Source organism: Elephas maximus, chromosome 9, assembly GCF_024166365.1.
Source record: "Elephas maximus indicus isolate mEleMax1 chromosome 9, mEleMax1 primary haplotype, whole genome shotgun sequence".
Classification (NCBI taxonomy): Eukaryota; Metazoa; Chordata; class Mammalia; order Proboscidea; family Elephantidae; genus Elephas; species Elephas maximus.
In genome coordinates this window covers 85076169-85100293 of record NC_064827.1, presented here as the reverse complement: position 1 = coordinate 85100293, position 24125 = coordinate 85076169, and the positions used below count along the sequence as shown (strand labels likewise).

At 40.2% G+C, this 24125-nt stretch overlaps 1 protein-coding gene across 4 annotated transcripts in view; it reads right to left on the bottom strand.

Annotated features, from left to right (window-relative positions):
* CFAP95 (cilia and flagella associated protein 95) overlaps positions 1 to 19049 on the bottom strand; it is a 158580-nt gene extending 139531 nt beyond the window's left edge. For 2 of the 4 annotated variants that reach the window (XM_049895528.1, XM_049895527.1), the window contains exon 1: positions 18859 to 19049. In XM_049895528.1, coding sequence (XP_049751485.1) covers positions 18859 to 19001 — 143 coding nt within the window. In that variant the 5' untranslated portion in view covers positions 19002 to 19049. Of the gene's footprint in view, positions 1 to 6936; positions 6960 to 18858 lie in introns of those variants that run through there. The other 2 variants (XM_049895531.1, XM_049895529.1) reach the window with 2 other exon arrangements.
* Positions 19050 to 24125: the final 5076 nt, after the last annotated feature.

Below are 24125 nucleotides of genomic sequence, written 5' to 3'. Positions count from 1 at the left end.
AGGAGCAGTGTGCTGTCACATTGTAGAAAGAGAAACTAGGGTCACATAACAAAGTGTGTGTAAGTTTTTGTATGAGAAACTGACTTGAATTGTAAACTTTCACTTAAAGGACAAAGAAAAAAAAATCTAAGATATATGGCCTTGGCTTAGAGATCAGGCAGAAGGTAATGAGGAAAGTGATACCATAAGCTGGAAAGGCAAAACTCAACAGAAACTGAGGAGTCAAATCATATTTCTAGTAAGATTGGGAAAGAGGTTGGAAAACAGTTCCGTGTGGGAATTGCTATTGGCTGTTTCTGCCAACATATTCAAAAGGGAAAGAGAGATGAATTCAGGAAATAACTGGATGCTTTGCAAAAAGAAAAGAAAGGGAAATAAGAGATTCCAGAAATTTGGTGACACGCAATGCTAGAAAATCTAACCACTTTTAGAACCCAAACAGTAAGACAAAAAAACTGAGATATATTTTTATGAGACAAAGGTCCATTAAAGCTCAGCCTTTCAGCAAAGTTCACCCTTATCATTAAAACTTCCCAGTGGATTGAGTTGTATTGGAGCAAATATTCGATTAAGGAGATGGTCAAACAGAAAATCATAGGGTTTCTAATTCTCTAACTGCATCAGTCCCAAAGTGACATTTAAGGTGTTATGAGAAGAAAAGTTAAAGAAACACAGCAAATCAGAGAACTATGTCTAGAAAGAACTGGGGGTAAGGTTGCTAGCACTTGGAACTAAGTGGATTCAAATAGATAAGAAGCTTACCAAGCTTTTGAGAATTGTATTTTCAAATAAACCAGGAGTCTACACTAAAAAGTCCTAAACTGTTTAATACTTAAAATACTCTTTGGCCCCCAAATTTCTGGGAATATGAAATGAACTGAGAAAGCCAAACAACCTAAAAGGAGGCATATTCTCCAATACCTACTGCAGATGTGGCCAAGGAGAATAATGGAAAAGATCACACCCAGGGCACAGCCAAGGACCACAGAGAGCAATGAGAAAGGGAGGCTGTTCCCAGGAAGCAGAATCAGAATCTAATCAAAGAACATTCCTGACACTAGGGTAAGGTGCCATAACAATGTATGCCTGACAGGATTTGGGAATTAGTACTGACAAATGAGAGTTCTGTCACTCCCATGCTTCCTCTTATTGGAGCTATCTTGCTCCTATTCTACCACTGTATATTGAGTGTATAGAGGAGGCAGATAATATGTCTTTTTCTTTATAGGCGTTTGAACCAAGAAGAATGACAGCTTGACTTGAGAGACTATAGCATAATATATGAATATCCTGGACTTCTGACCTGTGACTGAGGGGAATTTGGGCATCTTCCTTGGGTAAATGGGTGAAAGTAGTCTGCAAGTGAAAATAAGAGTGAAACCAGTATTTAGTGACCTACCTAAAGAATACAGCTTCAAGTGCACATTAAACTTTTATAAAAATTAAGGAAGAAAATTTCAATATATTTGAGAAACATAAATTATATTCTCTGACCACAATGCAATAAAACTGGGAATTAATAACATATTTTTTAAAAGATCCTTCTTCAGTCTGGAAATGTTTAAACTCTTTATCAAACAACTTTTGAGTCAAAGAGAAATATAAACTTAAATTGCTGCGTTTCTCAAAAATATCGGTAAATGAAAAAACCACTTCTAAGAATCCATAGGATATAGCTAAAGCAGTACTCAGAGAAAATGTCAAAGCTTCAAATACTTACATCAATAAAAATGAAACGATGAAAACAAATAAATGAAACATGAAATTAAAAAATGTAGAAAAAGAACAAAACAAAATAAATCAGAACAAGATAAAAGCAGAATTACTTAGAAAACAAAAAAGAGAAGAACCAAGAAATAAATGAATAAATAAATAAAATAGGCAAACCCCTATCTAATTACCCAAGAGAAAGGGTGGAGGGAGGTACTATGAGTTGGAATCGATGCCAGTGGGTTTGGTTTTGTTTTTTACAATGGAGTATTATTAGGCAATAAAAAGAAATGAAGTACTGATAAATGCTACAACACGGGTAAAACTTGAAAACATTATGCTAAGTAAAGGCGGTCACAAAGAGCCATATATTGCATGATTCCTTTATATGAAGTCACCAGAATAGACAAATTCATGGAAACAAAGTAGATTCATGGTTGCCTAGGGCTGGGGTAGGGAGGTAGATGGGAGTATTGTGGGCTAACAGCTAAGGGAAGCAAGACTTCTTTTGGGGGTAATGAAATGTTCTAAAATTGATTGTGGTGATGGATGTACAACTCTGTGAATAAACTGAAAGCCTTTGAATCACACACTTTAAAAGGGTGCATTCTATGGTATGTGAATTATGTATCAATAAATTTGTTCTTTAGAAATAGAGGGATAAATCCATCAGAATAGAAGAAAACATTTTAAATCATTAAAAACTACTTTCCATAACTCTATACAAATGTATTTGGAATCCTAGAGGAAAATACATAACTTTCTAAGAAAAATAATTTACCAAAATTGTTCCCAGTTCAGATAAAAAAGGCCACTTTCCAAAGAAGAAATAGAGAAAATTGTCAAAGAGCAAAGAGTTACTCCCCTACCCCCACCAAAAAAACAACAGTATTAAACCCAGACAGCTTTATATTGAGGGGAAATAACTTATTTGTGCCTGAATGTATAGCAGGACATTCACATTCCTTGATATGTTAACTTGTCAGGGCTACATGAAAGGGTTTGGGGCAATAAGTAAGATCTACACATGAAAGTCAATACCCTGACTTTGACATAATAAATGTAAACCAACCAGAGGTAGCCTTTCTTACTTAAATTACTTAAATCCATTACAGGATGGTTTAACATATATATATATATATATATATATATATATATATATATACATACACACACATATATTCCTAATAGAAAGATTCAGCAGAGTAGCAGCATACAAGATCAACATACAAACATCAATGGGATTCCTACATACAAACAAAAAGAACTTCAAAAAGGAAATAAGGAAAGTAATACCTTTATAATAGTCCTTAAAAAGATAAAATACTTAGGAATAAATCTAACTAGGGATGTAAAGACTTATACAAAGAAAACTACAAAACACTATTGCAAGAGACCTACATAAATGGAAAAACGTACCATGCTCATGGATAAGAAGGTTCAGCCTTATGAAAATGTCAGTTCTACCCAAAGTGATCTACAGACATAACTCAATCCCAATCCAAATACCAACAGCATTTTTTAATGAGATGGAAAAACAAATCACCAACTTTATATGGAAAGGAAAGAGGGCCAGATAAGCAAAGCAATATTGAAGAAAAAGAACAAAGTGGGAAGCCTCACACTACCTGATTTTAGAACCTATCATGCAGCCACTGTAGTCAAAACAGCCTGGTACTGGCACGACACACACATAGACCAATGGAACAGAATCGACAACCCAGATGTAAATCCATCCACCTATGGTCAGCTGATCTTTAACAAAGGACCGAAGTCCATTAAGTGTGGAAAAGACAGTCTTTTTAACAAATGATGCTGGCAAAACTGGATGTCCATCTGTAAAAAAATGAAACAGAACCCATACTTCACATCATACACAAAAACTAACTCAAAATAGATCAAAAACCTGAATATAAAACCTAAAACTATAAAGACCACGGAAGAAAAAATAGGGTAACACTAGGGACCCTAATACATGGCATAAGCTCAATACAAACGATAACTAACAAGACACAAACGCCAAAAGGTAAGCTAGATAACTGGGAGCTAAAAATTAAACATTTATGCTCCTCACAAAACTTCACTAAAAGAGTAAGAACAGAACCTCTTTGAAAAAACTTGTTGCCATCAAGTCGATTCCAACTCATAGCGACCCTATAGGACAGAGTAGAACCGCCCCATAGAGTTTCCAAGCAGTACCTGGTAGATTCGAACTGTCAGTCTTTTGGTTAGCACCTGTAGCACTTAACCACTATGCCAACAGGGTTTCCAGAATAGAACCGAGACAGGGAAAAAAAAAATTGGCTGCAACATATCCAACAAGGGTCTAATCTCTAAAATCTATGGAATAGTTCAACACCTCAATAACGAAAAGACAAATAATCCAACTAAAAAATGAACAAAGGATTTGAATAGACACTTCACCAAAGAAGACATTCAGGTGGCTAACAGAAACATGAGGAAATGCTCATATCATTAGCTATTAGAGAAATGCAAATCAAAACTACAATGATATACCATCTCACCTCAACATTACTGGCACGAATCAAAAAAAAAAAAAAAAACCAGAAAATAACAAATGTTGGAGAGGTTGCGGGGAGATTGGAATTCTTATGCACTGTTGGTGGGAATGTAAAATGGTACAACCACTATGGAAAATGATATGAAGACTCCTTAAAAAGCTAGAACTTGAAATACCACATGATCCAGAAATCCCAGTCTGAGAAATATACCCTAGAGAAATAAGAGCTGTCACACAAATAGACACATGCACACCCAGGTTCATTGCAGCATTATTCACAATAGCAAAAAGATGGAAACAACCTAAGTGCCTGTCAACAGACAAATGGATAAACAAATTATGGATTACTATACAAAAATAAAGAATAAGGATGATGGTCCCTGGCTACCACTGATGACTGCCCTGACAGGGAACACAACCGTGAATCCCTGGTGGAGCAGGAGAACAGCGAGATTCAGATCTTAAATTCTCATAAAAAGACCAGGCTGAATTGTCTGACTGAGACCAGGGGGACCCCAATGGTCATGGTCCCCGGACCCTTTGATAGCCCAAGATTGGAACCATTCTTGAAACCAACTCTACAGACAGGGATTGACCTGGGCTATAAGATAGACAATGATGCTGGTGAGGAGTGAACTTCAAGCTCAAGTAGACACATGAGACTATGAGGGCGACTTCTGCCTGGTGGCGAGATGAGAAGGAAGAGGGGTACAAGAGCTGGTTGAATGGACACGACAATATAGGGTGGAGAGGAAGAATGTGCTGTCTCGTTAAGGGGAGAGCAGCTGGGAGTGCTTGGTGGTGTATGTATGGTTTTTTGTATGAGAGACTGACTTGATTTGTAAACTTTCACCTAAAGCACAATAAATAAATTAAAAAAAAAAAAAAAGAATGACAAATCCCTGAAATATCTCACAACATGGATGAACATGGAGGCCATTATGCTGAGTGAAATAAGTCAATCATAAAAGGACAAATAGTGTATGGGACCACTATTATAAAAACCAAAAAAAAAGGTTTACACACAGAAAATAACAATGTTTCACAGTTACAAGGGAGGGAAGGAATAGGGAGGGGAAATCACTAACTAGATAGTATCCCAAAAAAAAATCAAACCTGCTGCCATCGAGTCGATTCCGACTCATAGCGAGCCTATAGGACACAGTAGAACTGCCCCATAGGGTTTCCAAAGAGCAGCTGGTGGATTCAAACAGCCAACCCTTTGGTTAGCAGCTGTAGCTCTTAACCACTGTGCCACTAAGCCTCCAACTAGACAACAGACAAGTGTTAACTTTGGTGAAAGGAAAGATAACACACGAAATAGGGGAAGTCAGCACAACTTGACCAAGACAAAGCCATAGAAGCTTCCAAACACTTGAGGGACCGAGTTACTGGGACTAAGGGCTGGGGACCACGGTCTCAGGGGACAGCTAGGTCAATTGACATAGTTCATAAAGAAAATGTTCTATATCCTACTTTGGTGAGTAGTGCCTGGGGTCTTAAAAGAGTGCGAACAGCCATTTAAAATACATCTATTGGTTCCACCAAGTTTGGAGCAAAGGAAAATGAAGAAAACTAAACACACAAAGGAAATATTAGTACAGAGAAGTAACGGACCACATGAACCACAGCCTCTACCAGCCTGAGCCTGGAAGACCTAGATGGTGCCTGGCTACCACCACTGACTGCTCTGACATGGATCACAACAGAGGGTTCCAGACAGTGTGGGAGAAAATGTGGAACAAAATCCAAATTCACAAAAAAAGACCAGACTTACTGGTCTGACAGAGACTAGAGGAACAAACCTCCGAGACTACGGTCCCCCAACGCCCTGCTAACTCAGCACTGAAGCCACTCCCAAAGTCTATCTTTCAGCCAAAGATTAGACAGGCCTATAAAACAAACAATAACACATGTGAGAAATATGCTTCTTAGTTCAATCAAGCATATGAGACCAAATGTGCAAAACCTGCCCAAAAGCAAAGACAAGAAGGCAGGAAGGGACAGGAAACCTGGACAAATGGACATAGGGAACTGGTGGTATACAAGGAAAGGTGGAGAGTGCTGACACATTGTGGGGATTGCAACCAATATCAGAAGACAATTTGCACATAAATTTTTGAATGAGAAACTAATTTGCACTATACACTTTCACCTAAAACACAACAACAACAAAAAACTTAGTTATACTGTATGACTAATAATTAAAATATAATTGCATTTCACACAGCACTGGGGAAGCCAACACAGCTTGTCCAAGGAAAGGTCATGGAAGCTCCATAGACACATCCAAACTCCTTGAGGGACCGAATTACTGGGCTGAGGGCTGTGGAGACCATGGTCTCAGGGAACACCTAGCTCAACTGATATAACATAGTTTATAAAGAAATCGTTCTACATTCTACTTTAGTGAGTAGCATCTGGGGTCTTAAAAGCTTGTGAGCAGCCATCTAAGATATTCCACTGGTCTCACCCCATCTGAAGCAAGGGAGAATGAAGAAAACCAAAGACACAAGGGAAAGATTAGTCCAAAGGACTAATGGACCACATCTACCACAGACTCCACCAGGCTGAGTCCAGCCCAATGAGATGGTACCCAGCTACGACCACTGACTGCTCCGGCAGGGATCACAATAGAGGGTCCTGGACAGAACTGGAGAAAAATGTAGAATAAAATTCTACTTACAAAAAAAGACCAGACTTACTGTTCTGACAGAGACTGGAGAAACCCCAAGACTATGGCGCCTGGACACCCTTTCAGCTCAGCAATGAAGTCACTCCTGAAGTTCACCCTTCAGCCAAAGATTAGACAGGCCTATAAGACAAAATGAGACTAAAGGCGCCAGGGGCAAGGACCAGAAGGCAGAAGGGGACAGGAAAGCTGGTAATAGGGAACCCAAGGTCAAGAAAGGGAGAGTGTCGTGGGGTTGGCAACCAATGTCATAAAACAATTATGTATACTAATTGTGTAATGAGAAGCCACTTTGTTCTGTAAACCTTCATCTAAAGCACAATTTAAAAAAAAAAATAGTTTGGGGGTTTAGCTTAAACTCCAGCTTGGCCATTACTAGATAAGTGACCTCACTGAGAAAAAAAATATATATACATATATATATATATATATACACATATAAAATTGCATTTCAAATTGAATTAAGGAGACAGTAATAAAAGACAATAGTGTATCTTAAGAGCAGTAATACAATATTCAAGTTTATTCACAACTAACTTTTTCAAAGTGCTGTAATGATATATTAGCTAACCTCTACACAAGATTTCTATTTTCCATCCATAACGCTCAAGGTCAATTTTTTAAACTGCATTGGATGGGTGGAGGGTTTAAATTCAAAACAACACCAAACATAAGAAATCCCAATATACTAATGAGTTACATGCTAAACTTCTGCTATAAAATTGAGTATCTGGAATTTGAAATTCATTCTCTATAGTAGCTATCTAAAGGATTCCTGACCCAACATTTCTTCTTTCTCCTAGGGGCATCTGTATTTCCTGGTGGTTATTGGAGTGCTCTTATGTTTTCATCTGACCTTGTCCAATCAGATAACTCCTGGAAGATGACTGACCAAGGGATGAGTATCCAACCTGGAATTTTGGGAGTCAGAACTAAAAATACATTAAAGTCAACCTTTCTGTGTAGGAAGGATAAAGATGTAAGGTATAAATTCCAAACTGGCAGCAGCTCCAATGATAAATGAAGCAAACACAGAGAAGAACAGACGCGGGAAATGCAGACAGTCCTGGTAGCTTTTGCAATCCTTGTTCCATTTGCTCCTAAGGTTCAGCTGTATCCCTGCCCTTCTTGTTTTCTGGTTAACCAATTGTCCCGCGAATGTCTTGAGCTAATTCATTCTCCCTTTTGCTTAGGCTAATGGAAGCTTAGTGTCTGTCACTTACAACCAAAAGAATTCAAACCAGGATATGCATAAAATGATATCAATGGTTATGGGTTCCCAGGCAAACTCAGACAAGTTTGCCTAACAATAGTTCTAGTGCTACTAAAAACCCTGAGCACTGAGCCTGAGTATCTCGGTGTCCACAGATCAAACCTCCCCTTATCAAAATTTCACTAAGCCCACATTTCTCTTACTCTCTACCCCACCCCCATTACACACACACACACACCTCCCTACACCCTTACCTAGAAAGGGCTAACCAACATGGCAAAGAAAAGAAAGCTTGATGGAAAAGGTGCCTGTGATTATTTGTGAAAGAAAAGACATGGGGAAATGCTTGTGCCAGGTACTATGCCTTACAAGGGTTCATCTTACAAGTACAACTTTTATTTTAGTCAAGGTCATTTAAGTTGACCAACCCTTACACAATGATCGAGGCACAACAATTCTATACCACAGGTTTTCAGACAAAGAATTTGTTTTAGATTTCTTAAAAGAGTATAACATTGAAAGAAAAATGTAGCCAGGGCAAAAGAATAGAGTCTCCTAGACTTTATCTCAAAAAAAAAAAAAAAAGAAAAGAATGTACTTCCTCAAAAGAACTACTACCTTCAGAAGCATTTGTGGGTGTGTGCATACGTCAAAAAATAAGAATGTAGAACTAGATTAAAAATAACCATGGGGTAGGATCTACCATTATAGAACACAGACAAAAATGAAAGGGTGGTTAAACCAAGTGAATGTGAATAACATCATCCTTTTTATCCAACATAAACTAGCAATTAAAAAGGTATAAAAAAGACTCACAATGAACCAAGAGTGACTCAGACTCTGAAAGAGATGAAGTATTGTGTCTAAATTCTGATCATTTAGAGAAGGTTTGCTCCAGGGGGAAAGCTGTACAAAACTATACCAAATTTTTATAATTTACTTTATTCTTAACAGTACATGTTTATTATAGAAAATTTAGAAATAGCAAAGAAAAAAAAAAAGGGTAAATAATCCATAAATCCACCATGTTGTAATGACTATTTCGTGTAATTGGTGAGTATTCTTCTAGTCTGTATTCAATGTATATAGACACACGTGTTTTAACAAAAGAGAAAACCCAGTACATGTTGCTTTAAAAAAAAAAAAAAAAACTTGTACTGAGATTATATTTTTAAATCTTATTCTTTGTACTTTTCTTTTCTGAACGTCCTTTAAGATAATCTTTGCTCTAATAAATCAGAGGCAACTACATGTGGCTTGGAAAGAATTAGTATTTTCACCAAGAATATGAAGAAAAATAAAGTGTTGCTGGTTAATTTTTGACTGAAATTATGGATTGAACTGTGTCCCCCCAAAATGTGTGTCAACTTGGCTAGGCCATGATTCCCAGTATTGTGATTGCGCACCACTTTGTGATCTGATGTGATTATTCTGTGTGTTGTAAATCCTAACATCTATGATGATAATGAGACAGGATTAGAGGCAATTAAATTAATGAGGCAGGACTCAATCTACAGGATTAGGCTGTATCTTGCGTCAACCTCTTTTGAGATATAAAAAAGAATTGAGCAGAGAAAGGAGGGACTTCATTACCACCGAGCCAGAAGAGTCAGGAGCAGAGCACATCCTTTAGACTTGCAGTCCCTGAGCCGAGAGCCTCCTGGACCAGGAGAAGACTGATGAGAAGGACCTTCCCTGAGAGCCAATAGGGAGAGAAAGTCTTCCCCTAGAGCTGGCACCCTGAATTTGGACTTCTAGCCTCCTATTCTGTGAGAGAATAAATTTCTGTTTGTTAAAGCCACCCACTTGTGGTATTTCTGTTATAGCAGCACTAGGTAACTAACACAACTGACAAAATGTAACTTCTGAGTGCCAAATGAGATAATTTTTGAAAGCAGGGCACTGTTGTAAAACAAAAGGTCTTCTAAATTCCTTAAGTTTTTGTCTTCTGTTAACAACAACAACCAGAAGCTTCCAAATATGCCACAGGTAGGGGCCATCTACTCGAAAAAAATCAGCCATTAAAAACCCTATGGAGCACAGTTCTACTCTGAAACACATGGGGTCACCATGAGTCCCAGTCACATGACAGCAACTTGTTAGGGTGACCTTATAGTTTATCTTCTGAAGCAGGTTACCTTCAAAAGTAAAACAGGGGTTTTTAGTAATTCTCAGGCGAACAGGAGTAAACCAAAATATTCCAGACAAACCAATGTATATGTTCACCCTTCTACAAGGGATTTGGCTGCAAGCAAGCTAAGCTTCGGTGGGCCTGCCACAGGCTGCCATGTTGAGGGGTGAGTGCCCCCAATACAGTGGCCATGGCGTGACCAGCCCAAGCCTGAGGAGGTGCAGAGAATCCACTGACAGGGATCAGCCACACAAGCAAGAGCTGAAGTGAGACCAAGTCTATAAACAACGACATAAGGCCCTCAACGAACAGCAGGATTAGTCACCAATTTACCAGCAGCAGGCACAGCATCTGGATAAAGATGAGGTGGCAAGAATATGTACCCACACATAGATTCAAGGGTCTCACTCCCCCATCACTAAAATATCACATAACCTCAGTCCCTTACACATGCACAGATACCATGGGGTGGAGGGGAGAGGGAGAAGGGAAACGAGTGGGTATTGTTCTGAAAAAAGACTATTTTAAACTAAAACAAGCTGTTTAAAAGTGAAGAGACAGAGATACCTTCTTTTTTTTTTCCATGATCAGTCAAAGTAAGTTATTTATTTAAGCCATCTTCTGCCACAGGCAAAGGGATGGAAGAGCAGTATACTGGTCCTCATCTGATACAAGTAAAGAAAGCAAGCTGAAGGTCCTGTACACTTTTCTGGTCCACATGCAGAGTGATGGCCCGAACCAGTGCTGTGGACCCCAGTGATGGCTCAGGTTCAGACAGAGGTACCTTTAGTTTGCATGTTTGAACTTCTTCTAGTAACCAACAGTTGAGAAGCTATGAGGATTCGTTTTAGAAAATAAATTTTATATAGGTGTGTCTGTCCACTACTAATGTAAAGGTTGTCTTTTGGAACTCAGACAGCAATGCCACAGAAGAAAGTCCTGATGACCTGCTTCCATAAAGATTACAGCCAAGAAAACCCTACAGAGCAGTTCTATTCTATAGCACATGGGGTCACCATGAGCAGGAATAGACGGATGGCTAAGGGTTTGGTTTTTGGTTTTTTTATCCAAGTTGTAGTATACAAATTTCCAATTCTGCCACCCACTAGATAGTGAATATATTTGCATGTCATTAGTCTGCTATTACATCATCTTAAATGATCACATGACACGATAATTGTTTTAAATACAATTAAGAAATAAAAATACCTTTTCAAAGTGTAAATATTATTCTTCCTATATTAACTCAAAATTTCCTTACTACTTCTCACTCCCTTATAGTAAGTCACACACTGTAAGTAGGAACAGTAAAGTTTGCTCCCATTTTGAACTTCTTTACCATTCTAAATTAAAATCTAATGCATTGTACCCTTCTAGGCTTACTTATACAAAGGAGGTTAAAACTAAAAAAACATACTGCCATTGAGTAAATTCTGACTCATGTTGACCCCATATGTGTAGAGAACTGCTCCATAGGGTTTTCAAGGCCGTGACCTTTTGGAAGCAGATCACCAGACCTATCTTCTGAAGTACCTGTAGGTGGACTCAAACCATCAACCTTTCTGACAGTAGTTGAGTACTTCATCATTTCCACCCAGGGACTCCTCAAAGAGGTGACTAAACACACCTAAATGTTGTCCTTTTGCAACAAAGTCACGGATGTGAAAATCAACTGTGGCTTTATTACTTGGCTCCTTCTCACCTCTCACAGTTGACACACACACACACAAGAACCTATTTAAAGCCTTTTCCCTCTTCAAATTCTAGTTGTGTGGAAGAAAACCACATAACGAAACTTGTTTATAATGTTCACAAACCAAGAGTTAACAAGCTTTCAATTCAGGGCCTGAGTCTATGTTAAAAGTAGAAGGTTGGATCCCAGCAAAGGCAGGTTGCAGTACGTGGCTAATAAGGGGCTTTACTTTTCTCTTTGTCCTTTTACCCTGGTTCTTGAGTATGTGCTGGAAAGGTAGGGAGATGAGACTGCTGGATTGCTAAGGCTTACCTAACTCTAGCATGGTTTTGGAGCTCTGGTGGCACAGTGATAAACAGCTCAGCTGCTAACCAAAAGGCTGGCCGTTCAAATCCACCAGCCGCTCCTTGAAAACTCTATGGGGCAGTTCTCTCCCCTGTAGGATCGCTATGAGTCAGAATGGACTCAACGGCAATGGTTTTTTGTTGTTGTTGTTTTGGGTTTTGGTTTTAGCATGGTCTTACAGTGATATGAAAGATTCTAAATACTTTCAGGTCAGTTATCAGGGAAATTATTGATTAAATACAGGAGAATGATACAGTCCCCCTCTTTTCTATATAAGTACGCTGATGATGTCCTGGAGCACAGTAGTTAAGAGTCCGGCTGCTAACCATAAAAAAGGTCAGCAGTTTGAATCTACCAATCACTCCTTGGAAAGAAACCCTATGGGGAAGTTTTACTCTGTCCTATAGGGTCGCTATGAGTTCGAATCAATTCCACAGCATCGGGTTCAGGTAACGATGTCCTGGTGCCTGGAATCTGGAGTCTCCTCTAAATATGGAGAGCTTTAAACACAATTGAACTCCCTGTTTAAATAGAGTAATAGGGTTTAAGTCTGAAGGGCTTCACAGAAAGATTAGGTTTCCCTTTTAATTCTAATGTATTAGCCTTTTCCAAACGATTTTGTGTAAAAATCTTTCAAACTATGAAGTTCCCCAGCCCATAATCATTACATTTTATTTCTCTTCCTTCTCCTTTCTCTTTCTGTTTTCTTCCTATTATGGTGGGGGGGAGGGGAGAATAAAACGCCCAGGCTCTTTAATTCTGGGCTTAGACAGGAAAGAAAAGGAATTTGAAATTAAAAATACATAAAATTAACCTGAGTCCTTAACCGCTGTATGTGTTACCATGGAGACCAGAGCATGAACTGTCTCTATGGAGATCTGAATGAATTTCTTTTGCTTTAAGTTGTCATCATTCATTACTGGATGTCGATTTGTCCAAGGAAAGAGATAAGTAAAAATAAATAAATAAGAACTAGCCTCACAAGAGAGAATTTATTAAATGCAAGTCTAAATTGCTCTGGGTCCGACTGTTCCATTATTCTAATGAGTGGGAAGATATTCCAAGAATTTCTGATGGAACCATCTGATGATATGGTTCCACAAATGCTACAGGAAAGTAGGGAAAGATAATTCCTAGAAAAAGCTCTCTCAGAAGCATCAAATAAGGAGCACAGGTGGCAAAATGGTTAATTGGTTGGCTGCTATCTGAAAGGGTGGCAATTCAAACCCACCCAGTGGGTCCACAGGAGAAAAGACTTGGAGATCTGTTCCCATAAACATTGCAACCTAGAAAACCCTATGGGGCAGTTCTACTCTGTCACGTGGGGTTGTTATGGGTTGGAATCGACTTGATGGCACCCAGCAACAACAGAGCATCGAAGTGTGATGGTGGGTGCTGTGGTTCTCTGTCACTACTCCAGATGCAAGGAAGACATGGTGTCTTAGGCTGGGCTCTTTAGAGACGCAAAACCAGTGGAGCATCTATATACAGAGTGAGAGAGAGAGAGGTGTATATCAAGGAAATGGCTCATGTGGTTGTAGAGGCTGGAAAGTTCCTTTTCCTGGCTCAAGTAGCTGCAGGGGCTGGCAAACCCAAAATCAGCAGGTCAGACAATAGGCCTCTGGCTCACAGGCTGCAGAAACTGACGAATCCCAATATCAGAGGGTGAGCTACTAGCTCAAGTCCCAAGAACCGGAGGTCAGAAGAACAGGAGCCAGCTGCAGGATCCAGACTGAGCAAAAGCCCATGAGCCTTGCCAGAAAGTCCACCTATATTGGATTCAGGCCACATTCCCCAAGGAAACTCCCTTTCAACTGACAGGCTACTCATAGCAGATCCCATCATGGAGGTGATCAAACCATATCAGATCTCATCGTGGAAGTGATTACATCATTACACAATTGCTAAACTATATCATAACTGTCAGGCAGGCCACTGAGAATCATGGCCCAGCCAAGTTGACACACAACCTTAACGATCACATGTGATCTTTGGCAATGCATTATTCCAGTTGCAGACCAGAGATATCTGCTAACAACTATTCTGAATATATCACCTTATTATGCTTATTTTACACAACCATTTTCAATATGTACAGTGAAGTCCAACAGACTTGTATTAACGTGCCAGATGACAGAAAACACAGGGATCACCCAAAGGCTTAAACTATATAAGCAGAGGTAAGTCAGAATTTCTCCCCGTTGTGAGTTTTATTTTGCAAACCTATTAGGTACAGTCACATAATTGATCAAATACTCAGCTAAAAGGCTACCCAGATGGTGTGTTTTAGACAGTAGGCATTTTAAAATAATCACTATTTCTAAAAACTATAAGGTAGATAGATTTTTTAATTAAAAAATCACTTGTAAGAGATATTAAAATTGAGTAAAAGTTTAGTATGTTATTCAAATAAGTCAATTTAAAGCAAACAATTATTAAAATGCATAAAAACAAAATGGCCAATGCCATTCTTCATATCAAGTTTATACAATTTGAACTGTGTGCATTTTTTTTAGGGCAGAACTTGATTATTGCTTAGAAAGCAAGGAAAGCAAGGATGCCAACAGCCCAGCCAGCTCCGGAAAATGCAAGTGTTTCTCACATTGTATTTGCCCATCACAGAGAACTACTTCTGTTTGGCTGCAGTGCTGCTTCTTACCACTATTCCATTGCACTTGCCCCTTCTCTTTTGTCCACCTTGTTGTTGTTGTTGTTAAGTGCTTTTGAGTCGACTTTCGACTCACAGTGACCCACGTGACAGAGTAGATAGAACTTCCCCCATAGGTTTGCCTTATGAGAGCAAATAGCCAGAGTCACCAGGTGGGGATTCGAACCATCAACTTTTTGGTTAGTAGCTGAACAATTAACTGGCTCACCACCAAAACCAAAACCGAACCTGTTGCCATCGAGTCAATTCCAACTCATAGCGACCCTATAGGACAGAGTAGAACTGCCCCGTAGGATTTCCAAGGGGCACCTGGTAGATTCCAACTGCTGACCTTTTGGTTAGTAGCTGAACTCTTAACACTATGCCACCACCAGGGCTCCTTTTTTGTCCACCTGCAGAGCTCCTATTCTTCCTTTCAAGTCCTGTTCAGGAAACCACACACACACACACACACACACTAACTACCCTTGCTGTTACCTCTGCCTGTTATCTCTATTTTGCATAAATGATATTATACCAAATTTGTTCACATCTTTCTCCTTTACTGGCCTATGAAATGCTTTGAGGTCAATGACCATGTCCTAATACATGTAAATAATATTGGCTGTTCTTACCACATGCCAGGCTGTGTGTCAAAAGGTGTTTCACATGCTAAGCCTCATTTAATCTTACAGTCACACCCTATCATCCCCAGTTTAGAGTTGCAGAAATGGAGGTAAAAAGCAGCTAAATCACTTGCCATATCACACAGCGGCAGAGTCATTATTCAGACCTAGAGCCCAACCGTTTAACCATTGTTGTTGTTAGGTGCCGTTGAGTTGGTTCTGACTCATAGCTACCCTATAAGACAGAGTAGAACCACCCCATAGGGTTTCCAACGCTGTAAATCTTCATGACAACAGACGACCACATCTTTCTCCCATGGACCAGCTGGTAGATTCCAACTGCTGACCTTTTGATCTGCAGCCGAGTGCTTTAACCACTGTGCCACCAGGGCTCCTCGCTAGGGCTATTAGCTACCATTTATTGAATGCTTACTATGTGTCAGGCATGGTGCTAAATACTTCACACAAATATCTCACTGAATTCGATTTATCCATTTTTGTGTCACCAGCACCTACCAAAGTGCATGATATATAAATATTTGTTGGATTGAACTGAATTCCTCTTGCTCCCAAACCTTCCTTTTAAAACCAACAACATTTTAGAGAGCTCTCTACATTTCCAGCATTAGCTGGAATGACTGTGGTTTTGCTATTGATGTCTACAATGTTCACGAGGCAACTTTTCAAAGCAATGCTAATGCAGAGAGCAGAAGTGCTACCCCTTTGAGAAAGATCTTTCTCTTTAATGGTAAATTCTATTAGTGGTTTGTATTATGACTCAAATCCTTATGGAGTAACAGAATTATGGAAGAGCTAAGTGTTTTGCTTGGGGGCCATAGATGAAGCTAAAAGAATATTTCCTGTGTCTCAACTTAACTTTGGATTCCGAATCTGTCTAACCTCTCACATTGAGTTCAAAATAGGCAGAGATAGTTGTAGACATTAGAAGTAACTGTAGGCTTGTGGGGCCACCACTCTTCTGTCACTTTGTCATACTGTGGTGGTTTGCATGTTGCTATGATGCTGGAAGCTCTGCCACCAATACTTCAAATACCAACAGAATCACCCATGGTAGACAGGTTTCAGTGGAGCTTCCAGACTAAGACTAGGAACAAAGGTCTGGTGATCTACTTCTGAATATTAGCCAAAGAAAACTTTACGGATCACAGAATATTAACTGAGATATCAACTCCCTTACTTTGGACATGTTATCAGAAGGGACCAATCGCTGGAGAAGGACATCATGTTTGGTAAAGGGAAAGGCCAGCAAAGACAAGAGAAGCCCTCAATGAGATGGACTGACAATGGCCATGACAATAGACTCAAAACATACTAACGATCATGAAGATGGTACAGGACCAGGCAACATTTCATTTGGTTACATATGGGGTCACCATGATTCAGAGCCAACTCAATGGCAGCTAACAACAATAAGACTTGTGGAACAATTTAGAAAGTTTACAACAGAAACTGCAGGGCTCACATGCACCACATGACTGAATGGGATCAAGAAGGGCTTAGCCTTGAGGCTAGAGACAAAATCATTCATCTTCTTCCAAAGACAAAGTTGTAAAGGAGACACTTTACATCTTTTCATTTCTCCCTTTCTGTTGTCTTCCCCAGGATATTCTAAATCTCCAAAAGTATTTATTGTCAAAAGTTTTGCTGGGAAATTTGACCCAAAGAAAAGATTCCTAATTGCCTTAAAATCCCCTCCCCTTTTTGGCCACAGTTTGATCCCTGTGATATTTAATAAAAACAAAACAATCCCTAATTGAATTCCAAGCCCCAAGGTCTAAAGCAGAGGAAGTAAATCAAATGCCTTCTGGGGCCTGGCAAGAACCTACATGAGTGAAATTATGAAAGAGAAAGCTAATCCCATATGAAAGAGCAGCCAGTGTTAGGCTCCAGTTCATAGTTGCCAGGAGTAATGAGGTCCCCAGTTGCCAGGCCTTTCAAAATTTCAGTAGTAGACACAACCCTAATTTTTATGTGAAGTCTCCTGGTTTTAAATTTAGGCAACAAATTTGTTAACAGTTGAAACAGTGAGCATGCTAGTCTTTGGCCTTACTCAGTGGAAGACACCAGTTTGTGCTCTCTGGCCAAAAGGGACCTTAGAAGCCTAGGGGATTTTTTTTTTTTTTTTTTTGTACTTTAGATGACGTTTTACAGAACAAACCAGTTTCTCTTTAAACAGTTAGTACACATATTGTTTTATGACTTTTGTTAGCAACCCCACGACATGTCAACAATCTCCTCTCTGGACCTTGAGTTCCCCATTACCAGCTTTCCTGTCCCCTCCTGCCTTCTAGTCCTTGCCCCTGGGTTGGTATGCCCCTTTAGTCTTGTTTTGTTTTATGGGCGTGTCTAATCTTTGGCTGAAGGGTGAACCTCGAGAATGACTTCATTACTCAGCTAAAAGGGTGTCAGGGGTTTCTCCAGTCTCTGTCAGGCCAGTAAGTCTGGCCTTTTTTTGTGAGTTAGAATTTTGTTCTACATTCTTCTCCAGCTCTCTCCAGGACCCTCTGTTGTGATCCCTGTTAGAGCAGTTAGTGGTGGTAGCCAGGCACCATCTAGTTGTACTGGACTCAGTCTGTTGCAGGCTGTGGCAGATGTGGTCCATTAGTCCTTTGGACTAATCTTTCCCTTGTATCTTTAGTTTTCTTCATTCTCCCTTGCTCCCCAAGGGGTGAGAACAGTGGAGTATCTTAGATGACCGCTCACAGGAGAATCCTAGGGGATATTTAGGGGCCTCTTACAAATCACTCCGTGTGCTGCCCATCAAAAAATGGCAGACTTAGAGGCCAGTCTTCCTGCTGGGACCCTGGTCTCCTAATGGGCTCTGCCTTTTATGATAAATACTTCTCTCCTAAATGTGATTTCCAGGCCTCTCTAAACACCGCCCCCCCCGCCCCCCCGCGCCAAGTCCTTCCCCAGCTGCATGATCAATGACCTTAAGTGGCCTGGGAGTTGGCTGCAGTGGGTCTCAGGGTGTGCTCCTGGAGAGATTACCTGTCTCGTCCTCCTAGCTGCCCCATCTCTCATTCCCATCCTCTCTTCTCTTTTCCAGGTCTGCTGCCCTTTCTTCTCCCTCTCTCCTTTCCTAGTTCTCTCTTGTCTCATTCTCTTCTTTCTTGCCTACTCTTTCCTTCTTTCTCTCCTTTTCTTCTTATGCTTCGTCTCTCCTCTCCACTCTTGCCCCTCTCTATTGCCCTCCTTTCCCTTCCAACCTCCCTCCTCCCCCAGATCCAGCACAGGGGACTGCAAGGAGCTGGCTCACCAAGAATACACCAACACCGGCTTCGAGTATTTCTTGTGATGCGAGCGGAGGGTCAGGGAGCCCTTGCGCTCCAGCAAGTCGGTGGGTCCCATCTCAAGCCAGTATTGGTTACTGCTGCACCCGTCGCCATAGGCGCTGCCCATGGCCGCCCTCGAGGTACAGACTTCAGAGGATTCCCCTCTGCACCTCTCCTCCTCCCCGCGCGGAACTGGACCAAGATTCCGCGTCTCCACATCTCCTAAGCAACGTGGGGCGGAGTCAATGGAGGGGGCGGGGCCACTGGAAAGGAGGATTCTCTCAAGCTAAGAGCCCTGGTTTCCTCGACACTGCAGTTACGGTAAGAAACTGCGTTTCCCAGAATGCGTTAGGGAAGCGACCGGGCTGCAGGGAGGGTGGGAGGGAGACCTGCACGCTGGGATTTGTACCTTCCCGCCCATCCGTCTATTCCTCCCGTAGGGGCTGGGCCGAGTTAAGGAGGAGGCGGTGGCCTTACCTGTTGAGTCGATTCCGGCTCATAGCGACCCTAGAGGACAGAGTAGAACTGCCCCATAGGGTTTCCAGGGAGCGCCTGGTGGATTCGAACTGCCAGCCTTTTTGTTAGCAGCCGTAGCTCTTAACCACTCTGTGCCACCAGGGCAAATTTGATCAAAGATTGAGCAAAGTCTCTGAGCAAAGTCTCTGAACCCAAAACGAGTCTGTTCCGGCCACATTTGCAGTTCCGTTTACCATTTATCATCTGTTGCCTCCACACATTCTGCTTACAAGAGATTTAAGTTTGACCAAAAGACAGCAAAACCAAACTATGCCATTTCTATACAGCTTTCCTGCCTGCGAATGAGGAGGAGCAAAATCATTCAGCAAATCAGATAAAAAGTTTGAAAATCAAAAGGCCTGGTTCTAATCTCAGCAATCTCAGCATTTTGGGGCATCGATTTCTTCCTCTGAAATATGAAGGGGAGTGGCGCAGACCTGAGGGGGACTCGGAATCTGAGGTCCCTTCAGGCTGTTACCCTGGAATCCAGCAGCTAGATACAGACTGGAGCCCAAGTGGTACAGGGGTTAAAGCACTTGGCTGCTAACCCAAAAAGGTGCAGGTTCGAACCCACAGGCCACGAGGTGAAAGAAAGATACAGCAGTCTGTTTCTATAAAGATTACATCTTGGAAACTATGGGGCAGTTCTACTCTTGTCCTACGAGGTGATTATGAGTTGGAATTGACTGAACAGTAACAAGTTCTATGGATAGATACAGTTTAGAGGAGCCCTGGTGGCACAATGATTGAAAGGTCAGCAGTTTGAACACGCAAGTGGATCAACGGGAGAAAAGTCTTGGGGATCAGCTCCCATAAAAATTACAGCCTAGGAAACCCTATGGAGAAGGGAAAGTTCTACTCTGTTACATATAGGGTCCCTGTGAGTCAGAATCAACTGGAGGGCACACAACAAGCACAGATAACAGTTTAGGGTCCTAGGTTTTCAACTCCTTCAGACTTGCCAAGTTCTCCTTACCTTAGGAGACATTTTGCGACAATACAAATTCATCGTGTTTTTAAAAATTTTATTGTTTTTTAGGTGAAAGTTTACAGCACATACTAGTTTTTCATTCAAAAATTAATACACAAATTGTTTTGTGACATTGGTTGCAATCCCCACATTGTGTCCACACTCTCACCCTTTCCCTTTCCACCCCAGGTTCTCCATGTCCATTTGTCTAGTTTTCCAATCCCTTCCTGCCTTCTCGTCTTTGCTCTGGGGCACATTTGGTCTTGTATACTTGGTTGAACTAAGAAACACGTTTCTCACGTGTTTTATTTTTTGTTTTATACACCTGTCTAATCTTTGGCTGATAGGTGAACCTCAGGAGTGACTTCAGGTCTGAGTTAGCAGGGTGTCCAGGGGCCATAGTCTAGGGGGTTTCTACAGTCTCTGTCAGACCTGGTTTCTTTTTGTGATTTTAAATTTTGTTCTACATTTTTCTCCCACTCTGTCCGGGATCCTCTTTTGTGATCCCTGTCAGAGCAGTCGGTGGAGGTGGTTGGGCACCATCTAATTCGTCTGGGCTCAGGCTGGTGGAAGCTGTGGTTCATGTGGCCCATTAGTCCTTTGGACTAATATTTGGCTTGTGTCTTTGGCTTTCTTCATTCTCCTTTGCTTTGAACTTGGTCAGACGGACAGATGTATTTCAGATGGCTGCTAGCAAGCTTTTAAGACCCCAGATGCTATTCACTAAAGTCAGATGTAGAACATTTTCTTTATGAACTGTGTTAGGCCAGTTGACCTAGATGTACCCCGAGATCATGGTCCTAGCCCTCAGCCCCGGTAACTCGGTACCTCAAGGTATTTGGTTGTGTCTAGGAAGCTTCTATGCCTTTGCCTTTGCCTTGGTCAAGTTCCCCTATATTGTGTGCTACCTTTCCCTTTACCAAAGCTACACCTGTCTACTAGTTAGTGATTTCACCTCCCATGCCTCTCCTCCCTCACAACCATCAAAGATTTTTTTTTCTATGTGTAAGCCTTTTCTTGGGTTTTTATAATAGTGATCTCACACAATATTTGCCCTTTTATGATAGCCTTATTTCACTCAGCATAATGCCCTCCAAATTCATCCATGCTGTGAGATGTTTCATGGATTCATCGTTGTTCTCTATCGTGGCATAGTATACCGTTGTGTGTATGTACCATAATTTGTTTTCCCGTTCATCTGTTGATGGGCACTTAGGTTGTTTTCATTTTTTGTCTATTGTGAATAATGCTCCAATGAACATGGACGTGCATATGTCTATTCCTATGATGGCTCTTATTTCCCTAGGATGTATTCCTAGGAGTTGGATTGCTGGATAGTATGGTATTTCTATTCCTAGCTTTTTAAGGAAATGCTATGTGTTTTTCCAAAATGGTCATACCATTTTGCATTCCCACAAGCAGTGGTACATAAATAAGAGTTCCAGTCTCCCTGCAGCCTCTCCAACATTTGTTATTTTCTGTGTTTTTGATTCCTGCCAGCAGGGTCGGGATGAGATGGTATCTCATTGTGGTTTTGATTTGCATTTGTCTAATGGCTTTTTTTTTTTTTTTTTAATGGCTAGTGATCAAAAGCATTTCCTCATATATCTGTTAGCTGCCTGAATGTCTTCTTTGGTGAAGTATTTGTTCATATCCATTGCTCATTTTTTCATTGGATTATTTATCTTTTTGTTGTTGAGGTGTTGAAGTGTTTTGTAGATTTTAAAGATTAGACCCTTTCAGATACATCACAACCAAAATTTTTTTCCCAGCCTGAGGCTGTCTCTTTATTCTTTTGGTGAAGTCTTTTGATAAGACTAAGTGTTTAGTGTTTAGGAGCTCCCAGTTACCTAGTTTACCTTCTGGTGTTTTTGCATTGTTAGTATTAGTTTATATTGCATTTATGCCATGTATTAGGGGCCCTAGCATTGTCCCTATTTTTTCTTCCATGGTCTTTAATATTTTTTTTAATTTAGGTTTTATATTTAGTTCTTTGATCTATTTTGGGTTAGTTTTTGTGTATGATGTGAGGTATGGGTCCTGTTTCATTTTTTTACCCATAGACATCCAGTTTTGCCAGCATCATTTGTCAAAATGACTGCTTTTCCCCACTTAATGGACTTTGGTCCTTTGTCAAAGATCAGCTGACCATAGGTGGATGAATTTACATCTGGGTTCTCAGTTTTGTTCTGTTGGTCTACGTGTCTGTCATTGTACCAGTACCAGTGACAGGTTGTTTTCACTACTGTGACTGTATAGTACATTCTGAGACCAGGTAGTATGAGGCCTCCTACTTTGTTCTTTTTCATCAATAACGCTTTGCTTATCCATATAAAGTTGGTGATTAGTTTATTTCATCTCATTAAAGAATCCTGTTGGTATTTGGATTGGATTGCATTGCATCTGTAGGTGGCTTTAGGGAGAATTTATATTTTTCCAATGTTGAGTCTTCCTATTTATGTTTTTCTATTTATGTAGGTCTCTCTTGGTTTCTTGTAATAGTGTTTTGTAGTCTTCTTTGTATAGGTCTTTTATATCCCTGGTTTAGATTTATTCTTAAGTATTTTGTCTTTTTAGGGGCTATCATAAACAGTGTTGTTTTCCTGATTTTTTTTTCAAAGTTCTATTTCTTGCTGTATAGGAATCCAACTGATTTTTGTATGTTGATCTTGTATCCTGCTACTCTGCTGAGTTTTTCTATAAGTTCCAGTAGGTTTCCTGTGGATCTTTGGGGTTCTTTAAGTATAGGATCTTATATCTGCAAATATGGATAGTTTTACTTCTTCTTTTCCAATTTGGATGCCCTTTATTTCTTTTTCTTGCCCATAAAAAAATTTTTTTTTTTATTGCTCTAGCTAGAATTCCCAGCACAATGTTAAATAGGAGTGGTAGTAAAGGGCACCCTTGTCTTATTCCCATTCTCAGGAGAAATGCTTTCAACCTCTTTTTGTTGAAAATGATTTTGGCTGTGGTTTTGTATTGATGCCCTTTACTATGTTGAGAGATTTCCTCTTTATTCCTATTGTATTGAAAGTTTTTTTATCAGGAATGGGTGTTGGACTTTGTCAAATGCCTTTTCTGCATTGATTGAGATGATCATGTGATTCTTTTCTTTTGTTTTATTTATGTTGTGGATTATGCTGATTGATTTCCTAATGTTGTACCATCCTTGCATACCTGGTACAAATCCCACTTGCTCGTGGTGTATTTTTTTTTATATGGTGCTGAATTTTATTGGTGAGAATTTTGTTGAGAATTTTTGCATCAATATTCATGAGAGATATTGGTCTGTGATTTTCTTTTATTGTAGTGTCTTTGCCTGGCTTTGGCATCAGGGTTAGTCTGACTTCATGGAATGAATTTGGGAGTATTCCTTCCTTTTCTGTGCTCTGAAATAGTGTGAGTAGTATTGGCATGAGCTCTTCTCTGAATGTTTGGTAGAATTCTCTAGTGAAGCTGTCCAGGCCAGTACTTTTTTTGTTGGGAATGTTTGTTTGTTTGATTGTGTGTGTGTGTGTGTGTGTTTAGCCTCTTCAATCTCTTCTCTTGTTATAGGTCTGTTATGAATTTCTCAGTTTGTGTTAGTTTAGATAGATAGTGTGTTTCTAGAAATTTGCCCATTTCTAGATTCTCAAATTTGTTGGAGATAATTTTTCATAGTATTCAGTTATGATAGCTTTTATTTCTGTTGGGTCTGTTGTAATGTCTTCAATCTCATTTCTCTCTTGGGTTATTTGCTTCCCCTCCTGTTTTTCTTTTGTCTGT